At 42.0% G+C, this 20731-nt stretch overlaps 1 protein-coding gene across 2 annotated transcripts; it reads right to left on the reverse strand.

The window, feature by feature from the left end:
* Window positions 1-10380: 10380 nt before the first annotated feature.
* LOC131234489 (BEL1-like homeodomain protein 1) lies at window positions 10381-19893 on the reverse strand. Of its 2 annotated transcripts, XM_058231410.1 has the most exons (7): window positions 19669-19893; window positions 19390-19436; window positions 19201-19265; window positions 17894-18916; window positions 15016-15389; window positions 13186-13246; window positions 10381-11817 (listed from the first exon to the last, which is right to left on the reverse strand). In XM_058231410.1, exons 4-7 carry the CDS (start codon window positions 18782-18784, stop codon window positions 10894-10896), a joined length of 2250 nt encoding a protein of 749 aa, XP_058087393.1. In that variant the 5' UTR covers window positions 18785-18916; window positions 19201-19265; window positions 19390-19436; window positions 19669-19893; the 3' UTR covers window positions 10381-10893. The 2 variants fall into 2 exon arrangements, with proteins under 2 accessions (XP_058087393.1, XP_058087394.1); XM_058231411.1 differs by lacking the exon at window positions 19390-19436.
* Window positions 19894-20731: the final 838 nt, after the last annotated feature.

Raw genomic sequence — 20731 nt, forward strand, 5'->3', positions numbered from 1 at the left:
AGAGCTTAGAATATTTAGGAGAACAACTTAGTGAGGCCAAATAGAATGCTCATTATTTTTGGTAAAAAACCTTACGCATTAGTAGACATCATGACTGTCTATAAATAGTAAGTTGCGAATTATAGGAGTTTTAGTTGTAGTTTGCTTTTGATATCTCTCCCATTGCTTGGTATCCCTATTTAAAGGGTTGTGAACTCGTTTATTTCATTCATTAATCAACTTCGAATTTTGTAGAATTTATTTTCAATTTTTCTTGCTTTCTTTCTTGTGGATTTGAGAAGCCTCTGTGAGGAGTCCAGAGAAGTTCTGTGGATTCAGAACAGCTATCCTCTTGAGGGAGATGGTGCTCGACCTCATCACGTTTATCCCTGCGTCAATTGGTATCAAAGCGAGGATTCTCCTCGGGCGGTTGGCAAACAATGAATGGAGGCCGGACCGTGATGCTTTGGTTGTTGCTTTATTATGTATGAGTCATGAGGTGCCTGGGGAGGTCGAGATAATTTAATTTCCGCAGCTACTTTTGCTTCATGGTTGGGAGGCAAATGCTGCGGAAATCAAGTTATCTCAACCTCCCTAGGCACCTCATGACTCATACGTAATAAAGCAATGACTAGAGCAGCATGGTCAGGCCTTCACACATACAACATGAATGACTGTGTTGGCAGACTCTAACCCACGCCACACCTTAGAAAAGAGGACGCGTGGGAAGGCCCCCGAAGATGTCGCAGAGAGCAAGGTCCAATGGGAGGCAGAACTCGAGGAGAAACGGGGCCAGCTCGATGTCATTCGACAAGCATGTCGAGCCCAGGGACTGACCTCTATGGAAGTCATGCTTGAGGAAGTTGAACCACCGTTCACCGACGACATCATGGGGGCTCAGCTCCCTTCCTGATTTCGAATGCCACATATTTCTCCCTACTCTGGGTCCGGGGACCTGATCGAGCACCTCAAGTATTTTAGGGCCTGAATAGAGCTTCACGGTGCATCCGACTCCATAATGTGCCGAGCATTCTCCTTAACTTTGTCAAGAGCTGCACAGAAATGGTACAGACACCTAGAGTCAAAATCCATCAATTCCTTCAATTAACTCAGCAAGCCTTTCATCACCCAGTTCATCAGTGGAAATGATAGGAGGAAGCCATCAACCCACCTCCTTATGATCACTTAGAGGTAGGACGAGCTGCTAAGAGAATACAACATCCGCTTCAATGTTGAAGTTGTTCAGGTTGATGGTTACTCCAACCAAATAGCTCTGGCTACCATGGTAGATGACCTTAAGTAAGAAAAGTTTCTCTTCTCTATTGGTAATAACCTCCCAACTACCTTCGCAGACCTACTTAACAAAGATAAAAAATATTCCAACATAGAGGAGCTCTTTAGTTCACGAAGATCTACTTGAGCAGAAAATAACTTGGTTAAGGATAGGAAACGAAAGGAAAAAGGGGAACCCTCTGCTACTAATGCTAAAACAAAGAAGAAGGATGACCAAAACCGAGGCCAGCGTACCAACCGATGTCCGAAAAGTCGCTTCCATTGATACACTCCCTTAAACACCAAGATGGAGTAGGAACTTAGGGAAGCTGGGTTGAGCAAAAAAACCTGACGACCGAGCTAAACTAGTCAATCAAACTTGGTAATAAGGCTCATCAGCCAACCTTGACCTCGACCTCAGGTACTGAGGGATGTATTGACTAAAAGACATTGAGGCATTATGAGGGACGTATCGACTAAAAGACGTAGAGGGTAAGCTCTTACCTCACCCATCGAATGCCGAGCATATAAAGATCTACTACCCACGTGAATCCTGACATGTGAAATGACAGTGCTCGACTATTGCCTCGATAGAAGCTACTCATAGTCGACTATGAGAAACCTCCCTCAGTCAAAGGGAAGAATGTTCTCCCCTTTATTTCTACTATTTTATCTATCATTTTTATCTACATACTCGACTATAAGTGACCTCTCTTAGTTAAAGGGATGAATGTGCTCTTTCTCGTTCCTACTATTTTCCCTACTATGCTCGTGACTTACACATTCGACCATGAGGAACCTGCCTTAGTTGAAAGGAAAAGGTTCCATGTTCTTAATATTTTGTCTACAAGCTACACGACGTAAAAACCTACATGCTAGAGTATTGTATCTATTAAGTCATCGTACATGACCACCCACACATAAAGGCAAAACGACGCTCGCCACATTGTGCACGACTCCTCATACGGAGATACTGTCGTAATATCCTCCTCGATCACTGCAGCAGGCCCGTCCTTAACCCCCATAGTAAATACCAAGTGGTAAAATGAGGAGGTGTACACTAGGGATGCACATGGGTCAGTTCGGTATGGTTTTCGGGTGAAACTGGAACCGAACCATTCTTAACGGGAATCAGACTGTTAGCACCCTAGAACAGAACCGGAACCAGACTGTTAAAATTGGTTTGGTTCTGGATTGGTTCCACGGTTTTGGGCTTTTTATAATCCAGCCCAATTGCGAGAGAGAGAGAGAGAGGAGCAGCGAGAGAAGAGTAGAGAGAGAGAGAGGATCGACGACAGAGATGGGCAGCTGTAACAGGGACTTAGGGTATTTTATTTTATTTTTTGAAATAGTTTGGTTCCTGGTTTGGTTCCTGGTTCTGTTCCACGGTTCGATTCCGCGATTCGGATCTACGGTTCGGTTCATAGTTCAGTTGGGTTCTACATACCCCCAAACTGAGAACTGAACTGATGTAATCAGTTCTTTCATTTTTGGAACCAGAACTGGAACCAGTGCACTCTAGAACCGGACCAAACTGGACCATTTCGTCAGTTCCGGTCTGGATCCACGGTTCTACCGGTTCGATGTGCGCCCCTAATGCACACCAAGTGAGCCGACCTCTCCACCTCCCACACACTTGAAGCCTCTTGTTCGCATGACAGGTCTAGGTCATGATAATCCAAAACCACTTACTTCCTGAGCCATTTGAGATAGCGCTCGGAAGTAGGGTCAACTAATATAAGTGAAATTGGACTGACCCTATGACCATGAATAAAATAGAGGGATCATAAGAAACTCCCCAGAGAAGGGCGGAGTATCAACCCAACCTCAGGTGCCAACCAATGACTTTGGAGGTCGGCCTCGTTCACAGACCTCAAAAGATGACCTCGACCTCAGGTACTTCGAGTACTGACTTTAGGTACCGACCTCAACGTCGGGTACCGACATCGAAATAAAAATATTTGGAGAGAATCTTACAACATATAAAGATAGGATCGATCCGGCAAGGTTATAGCCGAAAATCACATCGATCAAGGTAAAGTTAGATATATTCTTAAAATTAGAGTTTGACTCCAATATGGGCCCTCCAGCATATCCAACTAAAACACGCAAGTGATCAAAAGATCTTATAAATAGGCCCCCCACCATTGAATAAGGTACACACAAATATACCGATTCTACTACACCTACTGTGAGTCCATACATCTGACTTAGATATTGGAGGATACCAGGTTTTAGCTGACGCTCCCAATGTACTCTCTTATTCTCCATTAAATTGCAGGTAATTGACTGCTCACAGGAGGTGAGAAGCGACCAAATTTGAGCATAATAGTTGACATTTGGAATGACAATTTCTCGGTACTTGAAATGAATTTCTTTAAATAAATATGGAGACATTGCTGTGATATGGCCAACATATGAACTGGACCGATTCTAACGACTTTCACTTTCGCTAAAACTTCTTTTGAGCAAGCCGTATTAAGAATGCAACTGTTGCACGTCTTACATCACTCCACGAAACAATTTCAACCTCATGCCACATTTTCATTCGAGTTACTGCGATTCAACCCTGACTCAGGCAAGTGGCAAATCAAACACGAACCCAGTAAGTCGCCATGTCAATAACCGCTGGCTATAAAAGCAAGCAAACAAAGTTACCACTTGGGGGCGGTCACCCGTACATGTATGCATGCATGCGTGACACTGTCTCTTTCGAACTATTTCTTGATATTGCAAGTAAACAGTTACACGCACTTGGACATGCGTCTATCAAAAGTCCCTTCTGCATTTAGGTCTTCCTGCAGCATCTCACCGTTGCATTGACTTTCTTGTGAATGCCTATTTAAAATAATAGTACATGCGTGAAAATACCAAAATGTTATAAATAGTTGGAGCATTTTAGCTCCTCCACGTTCCATAATTTTAAAATGCCACAGGTAAATAGATAAGCCCATGCCATTGAGCACTGAAAGCATGGTTTCCAGCGTGATATCATAAGGGAAGTGGATTGGCAGGTGTACCGCACACCATCAATCTGGCTGGTGTGTTCATGTAACTAAGTTCTATAGTCCCTGACGGAGGTCTCGGCATCAGGAAGCTGGTAGAAATTCTGCGCTCCCTCCACCTTAAGCTGGCATGGGGCGTTAAGCAGGACAAAGAAAATAGCCTCTGGGGTTCCTTCATGCACTCAAAGTACTTGTAGAGAGGACCTATTGCGCCCTTGCCAGGTGGGCTGCGCCTCGCTTCTCCTCTCTGGAAATCGCTGGTGCGCCTCTTCCCTATTCTTGACCAACATGCTCAGGTTTTGATTAGGCGTGGGGTGTGTAACATGTGGCACAACAACTGGTTCGGTTTGGGCCCCTTGGACTCCTTTCTGTCCCTCAGTATCCCAGACTCATCCAACAACTATCTGGTAGTTTTCATCGGCGCTAGCGGCCTCAAGCAGAATCTTCCTTCTCCTATCTCGGCGTGGCTTTCCCATCACATCTCTCTAGGGGGATTCTGCACTTCGGACAGAGTTGACCGGCTTCTATGGCCTTTCGACCCTTCGAGAAGGTTCGCAGTTAAGACCGTTTGGAACCTTATCAGACATAGTGATAATATGCGTCCCTGGTCTAAGATCGTTTGGCATGCTTCAATCCCCCCGAAGATATCTTTGTTTATTTGGAAATTGCTGGGGAGTGCGCTTCCCATTGATAGTCTCATCCAAAGAAGAGCCGTTCAGTTGGTGTCTATGTGCAGCTGCTGCACCGGTAGCTCCTCTTCCGGTCCAAATATTGAATCCCCCTCTCACCTATTTTTGGATGGTGCACTGGCTAGCTACCCGTGGAGGAGTGTAGCTGCAATGTTCAGGATTCCTCTGTTTCACCACTCCTCTATCCTAGAGCGGATTCATTGGTGGTGGTTCCGGCCCTTACCCCGTAATCTAAACGCTTTGTGCTTTCAGATTACCCCTACTTTCATTCTTTGGGAGATCTGGAAAGCCATGAATGTGGCGAAGTTTGATAACAAGTTGACCTCCGTGGCGGGGATTTTCTCTAAGGTCAGATGGTGGCTAAACTCCCTCTTCCCCCAATTTTTGGGAGATGCTGTCCTTCCCTCTCAGGCCTACCCTGTGATCCTTGGTCAAAGCCGAGCCCCTCGGCCCTCTTACCACTTCGTTATGGTCAGGTGGATCAGGTCGGGAGAAGGCTTTCTCAAACTAAACCTTGACGGTTCCGCCTTGTCCAATGCCGGCCCGGCGGGAGGTGGTGGGATTTGTCGCAATCACTTTGACAACTTCATTTTCGCCTTTGCCATCGGCTATGGGGCTGGCTCCAATAACTATGCTGAATTGCGAGCCATTCATGACGGAATTAAGTTCTGTTTAGACCTTGGACATCATTACATCATCTTGGAATCTGACTCTAGTTGGGCGGTCCAGTGCTTGCAGAAGAATTCTGTCCCTTCCTGGAAATGGACATATTGGCTGTCCAGGATTAGATCCCTCATCGACAGGGGCTCCTTCTCTATATCCCACGTCCTTCGTGAAGCTAATGGGCCTGTGGATAGCCTTGCAAAGATTGGAAGCAAGCAGCAGTCTAACAGCTTTTTCTCGGATATCTCCTCCCTTCCCCGTTTCATCAGAGGCCAAGTCCTTTTGGACAAAACCGGGCTAGGTGCCATCCGTGACCACAACTCCTCTCCTCAGTCTTAACTTTGCCCCTTTCCTTCCTGGGGTTCGAGGCCCTCTTGCATGGTTGCTGTTTTTTTGGTTCTGTATAGTTTATGATAGGCTGGGCAGATCTTTTTTCTCTGTTCCCTGCCCGAATGGATTGCGATGTAATTTTGTGCGCTATGAATAAAAGATTCTCCTTAAAATTTTTTTTTTTATAGTCCCATCATGAGATATGTGCTATATCCTGTGTTTATTTTATTTATTTTTTAACTAGGAGAGCTCATCATAAGGCTTGAGCCAAAAAAATAAGACATCCAAATATCAAGTGGACCACATTGCAAATTGCCGTGAGGATTTGAACATCTACCATTGAAACCCTTTTGGAGCCATCGCAACTTTGGATCAATATGATATTTGTTTTTCCTCCTAATTTAGGTTTGTGTGACCTTATGAACAAATTGGATGGAAAATAAATGTTATAGAGGGATCTACGAATGTTTTAACATTGAGAATTATTGTCCCCACTGCTAGATGTGTTGTGGTCCACTTAAAACTTTGGATATGAATCATTTTTGAGGTCATGCTCTAAAATGATCTTGTAAAATGGATGAACAGTGTGGATATAATAAATACATCATTTTGGTGGCCATGTAACTTTGATCTCTTTTGAATCATTGTAAAACTCGGAGCTCAAGGAGCTGAAGAGCTGCAGCACTCGTCTTCCCATGACACATACTGATGTAGAGTGGGTCGTGGACAATTACATGGCCAAGATGGACCAGAAAAGGTCCGATCAGAGGCAGAAGTGATCTGGACCGTCATAACCTTAAAATGGGCGTATCTTGTAAATCAGAATGAGTTATCTGATGTGCCATATATGATTTTGGGGTAGGACGAGCTAGTTTAGCCACCCTACTCTTCTATGCTGGGTAGCGCATGCCGAATTTGTGAGATTCCATTACATTGATGGTTGAATTTTCATTTTTACTATTTATAGTAAGTTTTAGTTTGATTATAATTCTTTTGTCTTTTGAGTTTTAGAAGTTTCTTCCAACAGGAAAGGTGCTTAGAAAAGTTAAGAGAATAACATGGTTAAGCCAAATAGGATACTATTTTTGATAAAAAACCGTGATGTCCAGTAGGAATCTCAATCATCTATAAATAGTAAGTTTACTATTTATAGTAAGTCATGATTTCTAGGAGTTGTAGTTTAATTCCGAAACTTCTTCCAAGGATTATCCCTATTTAAAGGGTTTTAAACTCGTTTATTTCAATTTTCAATCAATTTATGAATTTTTAGAAATTATTTCTATTTTTTTCTTTTCCTCATGGATTCGAGGTATTTATGTGATGAGTCTAGAGAAGCTCTGTGAATTCGGAGTAGTTATCCCAAGAGCTGGGCATTTTATACCCGATTCGGTGGATCCGACCCGATCAGACCCGATCCGACCTGATTCGAACAGAACCGATGGTCAGGATCGCTCAGGATCGGGTAGCATAATCCAGATCCGAAATAGTTTCGGGTCGAATCTGGATAGGCCCTGTTCCGAACCGACCCGATTCGAAATTCAATCCGGTTAGATCCGATTCAGACCGAACAGATCCGGACCGTGTATATATATATATATATATATATATATAGCTTTTACTTGTTGGACTATTATTTTACCCTACAGAACAGAGTTCTCAGCGACACCATGGTAGCGGGCAGATTGGCTACTCACCTCCCACCCGCCAATGGTTGGTGGTCAGTGCTTTATGAGCCCCACCATGATATATGTGTTTCATCCACGCCGTCTATCTATTTTTCTAGATCATTTTATCATACGAGACCAAAATTGAGATATATCCCAATTTCAAATGGACCACGTTACATGAAACGGTGTTGAATGAACGTCGACTATTAAAAACTTTTTAAAGGCCATAAAGTTTTTTACCACACTGAACTTTGTTTTTTCCCTTCATCTAGGTGTGTATGACCTAATCACCAGATTGGATATCAAATAAATAGTACAGCAGGCCTTAGGAGGATTTTAATGGTGGATATCCCATCACCATTCTTTTCCTGTGGTGTAGTCTACTTTACATTTATATCCTTTTCATTTTTGGGATCAAGCGCTAAAATGATCAGTTAAAATGGATGAACGGAATGGATGAAACACATATATCATGGTGGGACCCATTGGGCTGGTGCTAGGGGGAGTAGCCAATCCATTTCCCACCATGATGTCTGTCAGTCCGCTGACATCCACTCCAGCTATATAGCTATTGTAGTAGGTACGTGTCATGCGGAGACGAGCACTAGAGCTCCTCGAGCTCCGAGTTATACGAACGGTTCAAAGGATATCAAAGTTCCATGGCCCCACAGTGACTTCTACTGTTGAAACCTTACTAGGGCCACGGTGATTTTTATTTGTCAACCGTTCATAAGATTACACAGACATGGATGAAGGTGGAAAACAAATATCAGCTTGATCCAAAACTTCTGTGGGCCCTAAGAAATTTTCGACAGTAGAATTTCAATTCGCACTATTTCACGTGGTGAGGCCCACTTGAGATTTGGATATATCTCATTTTTGGGATGAAACCATAAACTTATCTATTAAAATGGATGGATGGAGTAGATAAAATATACAAATCACGGTGGACCCCACAGAGTTTACTCAGTACACATAGCGTACCGAGTTACATGGTACGTTATCCGCTTCTGCAGCGTGCTAGCTGGCCAGGGACGTGCGAAGACGAGATTGACGCTCCTCGAGTTCCGAGTTGTATGAACGGTTCAAAGGATATCAAAGTTATATGGGCCCCACAGTGATGTATTTATTATATGTAAATCGTTCATGTATTTTTAGATATAATTGTAGAGCATTATCCAAAAAATGAATAATATCCAAAGATCATTTGGACCACACCACAAATAGCAACAGAGAATGATTTTCATCGTTAAATATCTCGTGTGGTCCACTTGATGGTTGAATCTGTCTTATTTTTCATCTCAAGCCTTAATACGAGGTCACCAAATGGATGGACGGTTTGGATATAACATTTAACCCATAATTAAACCAACATAACTCACTAATATAGATACAAAATCAGTGCATGTGCTTGCGTGAAAAGTAAGTATTGCAATTTCTTGCTGTTCACGTAAAATAACGTCCAGTGAAAACCGGAATATGTACGTGAAAGCTCTTTCAGAGCCATGTGGGGCCCACCTTGATGTATATTTTTTATCTAAGCCGTTCATCCATTTTGACATACCAATTTACGCCTTGAGCAACAAAATAGCTTATATTAAAGGTTGAAGTGGACCACATTATATGAAACGTTAAATTAAATTCACACATATCCGAATCGTACCCAACTCGATCCGACTCGGTTTTTCTGACCGAGTTAGACTCGGTTCAGGTCAGGCGAATGATGTGTCGGATCTGTTCGGATCAGGTGACCCGGATTTTATTCCGAATCTGATCGAGTTCGGGTCAAACCATTGCTATTTCGGATCTGATCGGGTTGAACCCAAACCGCTCCGATCCAGACCGATGCCCACCTCTAGTTATCCCCTTGAGTGAGACAGTGATTTACCTCATCACGTTCACCCTGTGTCACGTACCCACCCCAGCCAGATCAGTGTATGGTACACCAGCCAATCCGCTTCCTATAGCATGGAACGGCTCTGTGGTATACCTAGTGGGTTTCAATATTAGGTCATGGGTTTGAGTACTCATATCGTGTGTGTGAGTTAAGAGGGTGTGTGTAAAAAATAAAATAAAATAAAATAAAATCATAAGGAATGGTTCATCTACATAAGGGTTGGGCCCAACTGTGTATCTATGTATGGCATCCAACCTAGTGTGTGCTGAACGGAATACACAAGATAGCAGACCCCACATAAGTGTAAACATGTGAATCACCTGTGGAATAAGCTTATTCTACAACTACTTGTAAAGGAAACGGCCCCATAGAACCGAACTATCATTAAATTCAACCCGTTGGCATGTGGGCCCATGGTGGTGTTTATATGACATCCAACCCACGCTGCAAAATTGGCTTCTTCATCATTAAAATAAGACACCCCAAAAATCAGACTAGACCAACAATTAGATAAACCCCAGCCACGCTGATTGGGAAGTTTTTAGGTGGTTGTTCATTATCTTGTATGGTTTGGCCCACCCATCAGTTGGATCTCCTGATTTTTGGGCATCTCATTTTTCACAATAGATGACTTTGTTTGACAGTTTGATGTTATACAAACACCATGGTGGCCCACATGCAAACTACTTATATTTATAACTAAGTAGTGTGTGAGCATTTCCCTCTCCCTGTATGTGTGCACACACACGTACGTACATGCATGATTACAAACACAATCATACAAACACACCCACATGCATGCAATGCTTGCAATTGAGTGCATGAAAAAAGACCCACAAGAAAACCATGAATGACATATCTGCAAATACTCTCTAAACTAATCACCAAATTGCATGTGTATGTATATATCCATACATGCATACACTGATTTATATATTCTACAAATGCCTTAATCCCCACAACCCATTTGTATGTATGTCTTTGCTTGATATCTGTCTCCCAAAAGGTACATAAAAATAATATACACTCCTCACCTTCAACAACTCCAACTTCTAATTGTATTCAAATACAAACAGCTGCACCCTACGGTATGATAATAAACTGTAGTTGGTAACTTTTTCTATTTCTACACTAGGCTTTGCATCTCCTTAAAGACAAGGAGATAGCCATGAAATATTAAATCTTCCTCTCTTCTTCTTCTTCTTCTTCTCCTTCTCCATCTCCATCTCCATCTCCTTCTCCTTCTTTTCTACTTCTTCTCTTCTTCTTCTTCTTCTCTTTAATCCAAAATGACTTTGAATAAAGAACTGGTCTTGGGATTCTTTGTCACCTCCTCAAAGTCATGGAAAAAGATAGGTGGAAGTATAGAACCAGTGGTGGCAATGGTGAAGTCAAGCTACAAAGTCCGGCAACAGCTGAGCTGCAAACCGCTTCCTGTTTTGAATGTTGATGCTTTCATAGGCATTGGCTGCTGAGTGAGCTGCCGACGGAGCGTTCAAGCTGCAAAAATCATTAGCCTCGCCACTCATCTCCAGCCTCCTTCCAAGCTGTATGTTTTGGTTGGAAAGGTAGGTTGGTTGTGTCCCTGACAAAGAGAGATTCTCACAGTGTGGGAGTCCAAGAGTGAGAGAAAACCCATTGTTGCCAGAAGAGAACCTAGGCGCGAATTGCTCTGGGTCGAATCTCCCCGACTCTCCTATCTGAAAAGCTCCAAAGCCACCACCACTGCCTCCTCCTCCGCCGCCATTGTTCGGTGCACCACCTGTTATTAAAGAGTATCCATCGCGGCTTTGCCGCTCATTCGCAAACTTCAGATAGAATTCCCTGTTGTTGGTGTCATCAGATTTCATGTCTGTATCTGCACTCATCGATGTCAAGCTGTCTGAGCATTGCAATTCATTGTTCCTTGCCTTCTTTCGGTTCCCTTCTACATTCCCTTCCTTATCATGGAAACTAGCTTGTGTGTCTGGCGATCCAATGAGCGAGAAGCAAGCTTGGGAGCGACCATTTCCCATGACCATGTTCGACGTTGGAGGATGATTCGGAGAAGTAGAGTTTGGAGCAAGAGGACCGTTTGGATCACCACCTTTATCCATTTTGGTTTTGACGTTGTTAATGTGTTCGGATGAAGTAGGGCTATTCTGCCGACGTTGAGAAGGATCAGCAGAATTCAATGCTGGCTCTTCATTGATTTCACTCTTACTTGTTTTCTCATCGGAGCCATTCTGTTCAAGTTCTTTGGTTTCTTCTAGATACATTTCTTCGACCATCGGCTTCCAGAGTCGAACTCTAGCATTTATAAACCAATTGGAGACCTATGATTTTTGTTTGGAGAAGAGAAAAATCTGTCAGTTGATTGATTATTTAAGAAAAATGAGGTGCAAGAGAATAAATAAGAGAAGAAAAATTCATCTATTGGCATATTGTTGCAAGATACATTGGGAGACTATAGCAGTTGGGTCTCAGATCTTATGGGAGATTACTTGATATTACTCCTTTGATGGAAGCTTGAAATGGGCACAAGAATATCATGATACGTGTATCATATGGATTGGCTACTCCCCTGCGACTAGCCCGGTGGCTGGTGGTCGGTACTCTGTAGGCCCCACAATGATGGATGTGTTTCATCCATGCTGTTCATCCATTTTTAAAGATCATTTTAAATTTGGCTCCGAAAATGAGAGGAATATATATCTCAGGTGGACCACACCACAGGAAAACAATAGTGATTGGATATCCACCATTAAAATCCTCCTAAGGCCCACTGCACTGTTTATTTGACATCCAATCTGTTGATTAGGTCATACAGACCTAGATGAAGGGAAAAAACAAATATCAGCATGATCCAAAACTTTTATGGCCCCCAAAAAGTTTTTAATGGTCTACGTTCATTCAACACTGTTTCCTGTAACGTGGTCTACTTGAGATTGTCATATAACTAATTTTTTATCTTATACCCTTAAATGATCTAGAAAAATAGATGGACGGCATGGATGAAACAAATACATCATGGTGGAGCCCACAGAGCACCGACCAGCAGCCATTGACAGGTGGCAGGGGGAGTAGTCAATCCGTTCCGTATCATATCATCATAAAATTTAGAAGGCTTCCTATCGTCACCACACTTTAAGAGGCGCTACACTATATTTACACACGCTTCAGAGCACGAAAGCCTTGCTAGACACACATGACTCTTTCAACGCATACTTACCACTTGCTAGTTTTTTAGATTTGTCTAGAAGACGTCCCAAAGACTTCTTAAATGCATTGACTCCAACTACTACCTTTTGTATTTTTTTATTTTTGCTATTGTCCTCAGCCCACCTAGGATTCTTAACTTGGTTTCTTGGGTGTTTTCATAAATTCCTAATGAGATTGCATATGACAGTGTTTTCATAAATTTCTATTGAGATTGCATATTCCAACAAGGTCATATTTGGCATTATAAACTATCTGTACAATGAAATGGATAGCAGTTAAATGATCAAAGGATTGAAATCTTGCGATATGAGTGTATTTTTAAGCTTTCCACATCAACAAAAAAGGTCATTTGATTTTTATAAAAAAAAAAAAACGATTTGGATGATTGAAACATGGCTATCCCGAAACTATAGTCCTAATGTATTTTATAGCAATGCATAGGCACGAATTTATTGTAGCAAACTTCAAGAGCATGATTGTACCTGGCTCCTAGTAAGCCCCGTTTGCTTTGCCAGCATATGTTTGTCTGAATCCTTTGGGTACCTGCACAAGCCCAAGTTATTAAAAAAGTGAAATAAAAACATTTGGAAGATTGGAGATTACTGAAAATTGAATCTAACGGATTTTAGAAACATAAGCATTTATTTACCACCAATGCTACCTTCAAATACTAAGCTCTCTTTTTATGTAAACACCAGATTTTACCCATCAATAGGATGGAATGGATGGGATCATCTGATCCTGATTGGGCTCTAGTGAGTGGGCCATCCATGTTGATTATTGGGACATTTTATTCAAACCATTCATTTCGCATGGACAGGAAAAGTTTCTCTGAATAATGAGAATATTTCACATAGGACTGGAATTGTCCATAACACCTATTTTAGGTAGCAGGTAAAACACCCAAGTCCTATAGGACTGTCATAGCGTACATGTGAAATCCTCTCTGTCCATCAGGTGATAAGCCTACTGTTAACTGTACATATAATGTCAAATTACACCTTAGACATCTAAGTTCAGATCCCTCCACGGGAAACAAAGATAACCAGGCTAACTTTGTAGATGGTCCAAATCGGGCTTCTAAAAGCCCCCGCAACATAAGACAATCTTCATAAATTCCCCACAACTTCAACTCACAGCGGGAGATGGGTTCCACAATCTATTATAAATTAGAAAGGTTAAGAACTGATGAAAGACATTGATGCATTTTATAGATTTTTCTATTCTAAATTTAAGTCAAATGAAAAATGAAAGGACATCGATCTTTAGAGAGAAGATGATTAGTGTTTTAATAGAAAATGGGCCATCGCAACTACCATGCTTGGGCTAGTTCCCAACGTTGGGTAACATGCATGTTGGCTAGCCCAGAGCCATTCATTAGGTAGTGTGGATGGGCAAACTTACCAAAAATGCCATATTCAAAAAAGTGAGGTATTGGACTTTTTTCGTTTTTGTGTTTTTTTTAAGAATTTTTTATTTTCTTGCATTGTGATGGGTTCATGTGATAGTTACTGAACTTGTCAGCATGACTGCATTAAATGCCATCTGTGAATGATTCATATCATCATCATCATCATCATTGAAGTTACCAGCACGACTGCATTTAATACAAACTATGATAGTGTGGTTCTCGACTCTTTTTTATAATTATTTTTTAAAATTTTCCTTGGAACGTCACTTTTTATCTTACACAAGTTCAATTTGCTTGATGTGTGGTCTAATATCATTTCGTTTCTGTCCATACGCATGTAAAGTGTGTACTACCTAATGAATGACCTGGACTGCCGGCATATGTACTAACATATAAGCAAGCCCTACATGATATCTGCGAAGTGAGCCCCGCAGTCTATCAAAGGGTTTTGATAGAATATGCTGCCCCCCTAGCAGAATACCATAGGGGCCGGTTTTCATGAATTATTGATGATGAACGCAATGCTTCATGTGAACCTTTGATCCTTAGATGGTGAATGTGACCGATTCAAAAATTAAAAATAAAAAAATTACTTTTCAATGTTCTAAATGCATCTTCATGCATAATCATATAAATATTTCTTATGATGGCCCATGTAGCATAGAATCTAGAACATTGATAGTTCAAATCATCATCTAAGATGCAATGGGTCATTTATCTGGGCCTTAAATCAAGAACTGAATTAAGACAGATTAAATTAAGGGGGAGTTTCTTTAGCTTCATTGGGCAAATGCCTATGGGTGTGTTTGGTTGCACAAAATATCATGATATTTCACAATTCATGAAATTGGGTGCAACCAAACACACCCTACAAAAAATAAAAATAAAGAAGGGTACTCACGGGTGCAGAAAGTGTTCGAATAGCCATGCGCGAAGAACGGATACAGATCTCTCAGGAAGGCCTCTTTGGGGTCTCCAGGCATTGTGTTGGATCATTCCCAGCTGCTGAAGAGCCCTTTGCTGCCTCAAGTGATGGTCCACCAACCTCATTCTCGACCCTTCTCCCTTCCCACCCAAGCACTCTTCTTCTCCCAAGTTCTTGCTCGTTGCTCGAATCTGCCCTGCAATCGCGTCTCTCAAGCATCGAAACTGTTTCGAGATTGTCTGCAAGGCAAGAGCAGTGTATGTCTTGGCCGACCCAAATCCAGCCGCAGCTTCAAACAACGAGACAACAATCTGCATCTGGTGGTGGTACTGCCTGTATCTTTGCTCCACCTTCATTTACCCACCACAGCAATTAAAACGAATAAATGAATCATTTCAATAAACTTCTAAAGAAATGTTTTGGAGCCACTTAAAAATGAATTCACATATTTTTAGTAACAATTACTAAATTATAGGGATTGTGTCTATCATTGGATGGTAGGAGTGTAATGAATTTCGCCAATTTGGATACATGATAGTAAGTTCATCAGGTGAGCTACATGTTCATAATATTTTTTTGCTCACCGAACCTTCCTGCCTTTGATAGTTTTCTTCATCATAAAAAAAAATAAAAATAAAAATAAAATAAAAACCATGTGAATAATGAAGAACAACATGATTCATGGTGCACACACAAAGACCGTGGTTGATGCTCGTGAGCGAGGTAGGTATGATGGTGACACACATTGGCACGTGTACAATTGATTAGTACAGTATAAATGTACGTTGAATTTCGTATCTTTGGACTTTTCAGACCGCCCCCTTTTTATTTTCTGCTCATGTAAGAATAATTTGCCTGATCGGCAGACCTATATCATTATCTGGTCCAACGCAAGCTCACATTGCACAGTACCTTGTGAATGGCCCGGATCACTTACACATGTTTCATCCAACGGTGGGAATGAAGCCTTGCATGGTGATTTAAGGTGGGCCCCACATTCCATCGAAACCCTTCTTATAAATTTCGATTCTAGAGATAGATTAAACATCAAAATCGCCGGAACAACACCATTTTTGAAATTGCAATCATCTACTAGTGCAAAATCTTGACTGGAAACATGAGTTAAACCCTACCAAACGGAGATAATAAAATACTAATATCGATTCAATAACCAAATGGTTGAATTGAAGTATTAAAAGTACACATGTTCATGATCCAGACCACTAATCAATTGGGTAATCCTAACACCCAACAGATGGACCTCATAGATCTTCCAGTCTATGGCTAGGATCATATGATTGGTGTGCTTTGTGGTCTATGGCGTGTAAATCGTAAAGCAATAGATGAACGGTCAGGATCACCTACAAGTATGACATCGGTGCGGAGATTCATTACTTGGTTAGATATTTGCTATTGAGCGATGATCACATACAGCTACTGTATGCGAAGTATCCATCCAGCCGTTTCTTTCACACCAACGTACCACTATTTAGGAAATCTAATTGGGGAATAAGATGGTCCATGCCATGATGATTAAATATTTAAAAAATCAGACGAATTTACTAGTCGATTAGGATAGTAAATTAAAATCATTGAACCACCAATGGTATGAATGGATATTCTGTTGTCGCCTACCTAATCAGTTAATGGAGTTGATTTTCATATCAATAAGTCATCATGGTTGGGTCCACCTTTTTCACGGATCGGATAGCCTACACATGTGACAAATGGTCGGAATCGAAACGGATGTGTGTGAAAGTTCACGTACAGTCGCTGTACATGGGCAATTCCTCTCAGATATTAGCGGGCAGCATCGGTCAGCATGTTTTACTTAATTTATAGCTTTGCTGGCAAGCGAACGACGACAGCTAGAGTGGTTGCTCGTCCATCTACGTGGCAAAGATCCACAGTGATCAGAGCCGTTTACCTTGTGGGCCATCTCTGCCTAACTCATTGATGGTATCCAAAGCAAGCGCGGTAATTTTCTAACATAAAAAAGCTAAATTTTCCTACGAATTCGTATTGCCCCTGTCGCGACTGAGTATCCAGCGTATGTCTCAGCAACTAGGGCCCACAAGCTGGGTATCCCTAAGATCGGAACCGTCCATTTTGCGAATAGCATGGAAAAAGGGAAACCCTTTGAAACTTATGCGAATAGGTGAATGTGGCCGTCATCAGCTGTAGATGAATTTAGATTTTCACTGGCTACCATTCAACTCTAAAAATCAAAGGTTGTTGATAGAACGGCAGCTTTTGTATACTCTACTATCAAGAATATGGACGGTTCAAATAATCGTGCGATCTCAGCATGTGGGAACCAGAGGTTTGCGACAGACGCTCGATCCTTAGTCGCAACAGAGGCAAAACGAACTAATTGCTTAGATTACACGGGCGACATGATGCCTTTTTAGTTTTCCGGCTAAGTTTCGTCCACGTGATGGCCCATCGAACCAACGGTTCTGATCATCCAACCGGTGAAATTCGTGATCGATAGGGTGATAGCTGTAGTTTTCAGGTTAAACTCCATCCACATGATGGCCCATCAAACCAACCACTCTGATCATCAGACAATTGAAATTCGCAAGTGATAGGATGATGGTTGCTGTAATTTTCAACCTATCTTCCAGCCACGTGATGGCCAATCGAACCAACGGTTCTGATCATCCAAGATGGTTAGCATCTGTTGTCTGGAGATGCAAGAGATGAGCAAGCAACCATAACAGTCTCTTCTTCTTCTTCTCTTCAAAACCCAAAATTAAAATTCTCAAAATTTTAAATGAAATTCTTGAAATTGGAGTTTATAATTTTAAAAAATTCTATAGAAAACAGCGAAGATCAATCTATCCGAACGTACCTCGTCGAGCATTCCAACCAGCTTTGCCTTCTTCATTTGAAGTTCTTGCCTTTCAGCGGTGGTGAGTTCGGCGGCAGAGCGTTTGACGCTTGTCTCACCACCTCCACCAGAAGCATCCATCGCTGCCGCTACCGTCTTCGGATCCTTACCAGCCTTCATCTGACCTTTACTCGCCTTGTTCGTCTCGCCTTTGATTCCCTTCCCGACGCTGACCACTTCATCAAGTAGCTGCTGCGCCGCCTTCAAGTACTTGGATCCCATCAGCACACTCTGCAAGCCGGGAATTCCGTTCGAGACCGCCGATGCTGCCGACGAAGACAAGCCGCCCGAGATTCGCATATCATCACCGCTCGTAGGGGATATTGCTGGTGGTGGGACTGGTGCTGCAGGCATATCGGGTTCTGACCGGTACGCCGCAGCGGCGTACGCTGGCTGCTGCGGCGAGAGGCTGAGTGACAGTCCTTGCTGGGCGGAGTGTGTCGTAGCTGGGCCCATGGAGCGGCGGAGGCCCAGCTGCGGCGTCATGTCGGGAGGCGGGATCTGGTGGGCAGGATCGACAGAGGCTGCCCAGAGATTGTAGTGGAGGCGGGGCATGAACCCGTGGACACCAGGCATGTCGTGCTGGGGGTTGTGGATGGATGAACGGCCAGGATCCTGAGATGTGGGAGGTGCTGATGGCGGCCCCTGGAGCGGGATCCCGACAAAGTGCTGGCTCTGCTGTTGAGGGTGGGAGAGGTTCCCACCGTTCAATGGATTTCCAGCAGAATTTAGAAAGACCATGTTTGCCGGCGTCTGCGGATCGGAGTACCCGATATACCCTGGATTCATCAGATACAGGGTCTGTAGTCCGTCGGATTGAATTTCCGAACCGCCATGGTAGTAAGTAGCCATGGATTTTCTGATCCGTTTATCTCTTTCTTGTTACAAATTCCAATTTGCAGTTTCAGCCCATTCCAGTATCGAATTACTGGCAAGACGAATCGGTAGATTTACAACGCACCGGCCCGCCTTGTTACAGAGCTCCTGTAAGAAAATTCAAGTTAGAAGAAGAAGAAGAAGAGAGCTCCTGTAAGAAAATTCAAGTTAGAAGAAGAAGAAGAAGAAGAGGAAGAAGAAGCTCGACGATGAATCCGTAAAACACCCAAGAAAAATCACAATCTATTAGACCTGAAAACACTATAATTCCATAAAAATCCCCATTTATCCATGTGGATTTTTTTCTTTTTTAGAACAAGGAAGAAGAAGAAGAAGAAAGAGAGATGTATTGAAAGCCATGAAGCTTATATACTTTCTTAGTTGATTATTACCTGAGAGATGATGCGGATATAGTTGCACGTGCGATATCATCTGATGGCATGGACAGAGGTTTTTACTGAAGAGATAGAGGAAGAAACCCAACTGAGATCTTGAAAGAGGAGCTGAGAAACTATACAATTATGGCTAAAATACATGAGACATGAGAAGACTATCGATGCTTTCATCTCTCAGAGTCCTACCTTGTCAGACTCAATCCCTGAAACTCTCTCTTTCTCTCTCTGTCTGTCTGAAAAGGAAAGAAATAAAAGAGAAGAGGGTTAAAAGGACTTACAGAAAAAGATACCCATCTTTCATTACCATTATCCAAAACGACCCCATCTCTTTTCTTTTTCTTTTATATTTTCTCGAGAGAGAGAGAGAGAGAGAGAGAGAGAGAGAGAGAGGGTCTGTGATGGTTTGTTATCCTTTTACACACCATCTCTCATATTCCATAAGGGGAGGTTGGATTTGAGAAGTACCTGCGAATGAATCAAAAGAAATGAAGTTTCAGTGATTTGACCCTCCTTTCCTCATCATTAGATGCAGGCACGTTCCTTCCTATCAGAGAAGAGATGTAAGAGAGAGAAAGGGAGAGATGGCTGTTTAAAAAAAGAAGAAAAAAACTCTCTCCTTTGGGTGTCAGAAGATAGAAACAGCTGAAAAACGAGGAAACGTCTCCTTCTTTAATAAAAATAAGAGGAAATTTGGGAAGGGGATGCCCCTGCTTCTCTCTCTCTCTCTCGAATATCTTTTTGTCTTTATTTCACTAGTGTAATGCTAACACACAACTAGTTGTACATCACTTGTCGGTGTGTGGACCCAATCCTACTGTTTCCTTGCCATCACACGCTTCTACCCTACTACCCCACAACTACAATCGGATACCCCAAAAATCAGGTCACTCCAACCATTAGATGGGACCCATATAAAATAGAAGTTTTTGAATGGTTGTTCATCGTTTTTATGATATGGCCCACCTGATAGTTGAATAGACCTCATTTTTAGAACATCTCATGTTCATCGGAGGACTAACTTACTAGACGAGTTGGATGCCATACAAACGCCATACGTTGCTATCTTATCTACTAAAAATTATTCTTCCAAAAGAATTCCAAGAAAAGAGCTTGATAGTCCGGATATGTCTGCTACTTGATACACAAGCACCCAAATAGACATGATTTAAACAAGCTAAACTGTGGAACCCATTGTCACCCCAAAGTCAAATGGTCTTAAAATTAGATTGGTTGAATAATCATAATCTTTAGTTGGTGGACGCTTGTTTGTTGAAATTGCATCATTGGGTGTTTTTCAATTTTATCTTTTGAATGAATGTTTATGAATCCGATAGTCAGATAATCATATAATTAGTAATTTTGGTTCATGATTCATCGGAATTGAGAAGTATACTTTGGACAGTTTAATATGATATGATTTTATGCCATCATATACAATTTTTTAGTGCCTGCATATGATTGACCACACTCTGTCGGAGTATCGCAATTTTTCTCTTTATTTTATGAGAAATGATACAGTGCTCCCAAC

Source organism: Magnolia sinica, chromosome 19, assembly GCF_029962835.1.
Source record: "Magnolia sinica isolate HGM2019 chromosome 19, MsV1, whole genome shotgun sequence".
Classification (NCBI taxonomy): Eukaryota; Viridiplantae; Streptophyta; class Magnoliopsida; order Magnoliales; family Magnoliaceae; genus Magnolia; species Magnolia sinica.

Bases quoted from the DNA above. Each gene is read 5' to 3' on its own strand.
- LOC131234489 (XM_058231411.1), bottom strand. From the start codon at position 18,784: ATGGCTACTTACTACCATGGCGGTTCGGAAATTCAATCCGACGGACTA. The intron at 15,390-17,893 runs GTACGTTCGGAT...GGGTAAATGAAG, and splicing joins TGGTTGGAATGCTCGACGAG to GTGGAGCAAAGATACAGGCA. The intron at 13,247-15,015 runs GTGAGTACCCTT...GGGCTTGTGCAG, and splicing joins TTCGAACACTTTCTGCACCC to GTACCCAAAGGATTCAGACA.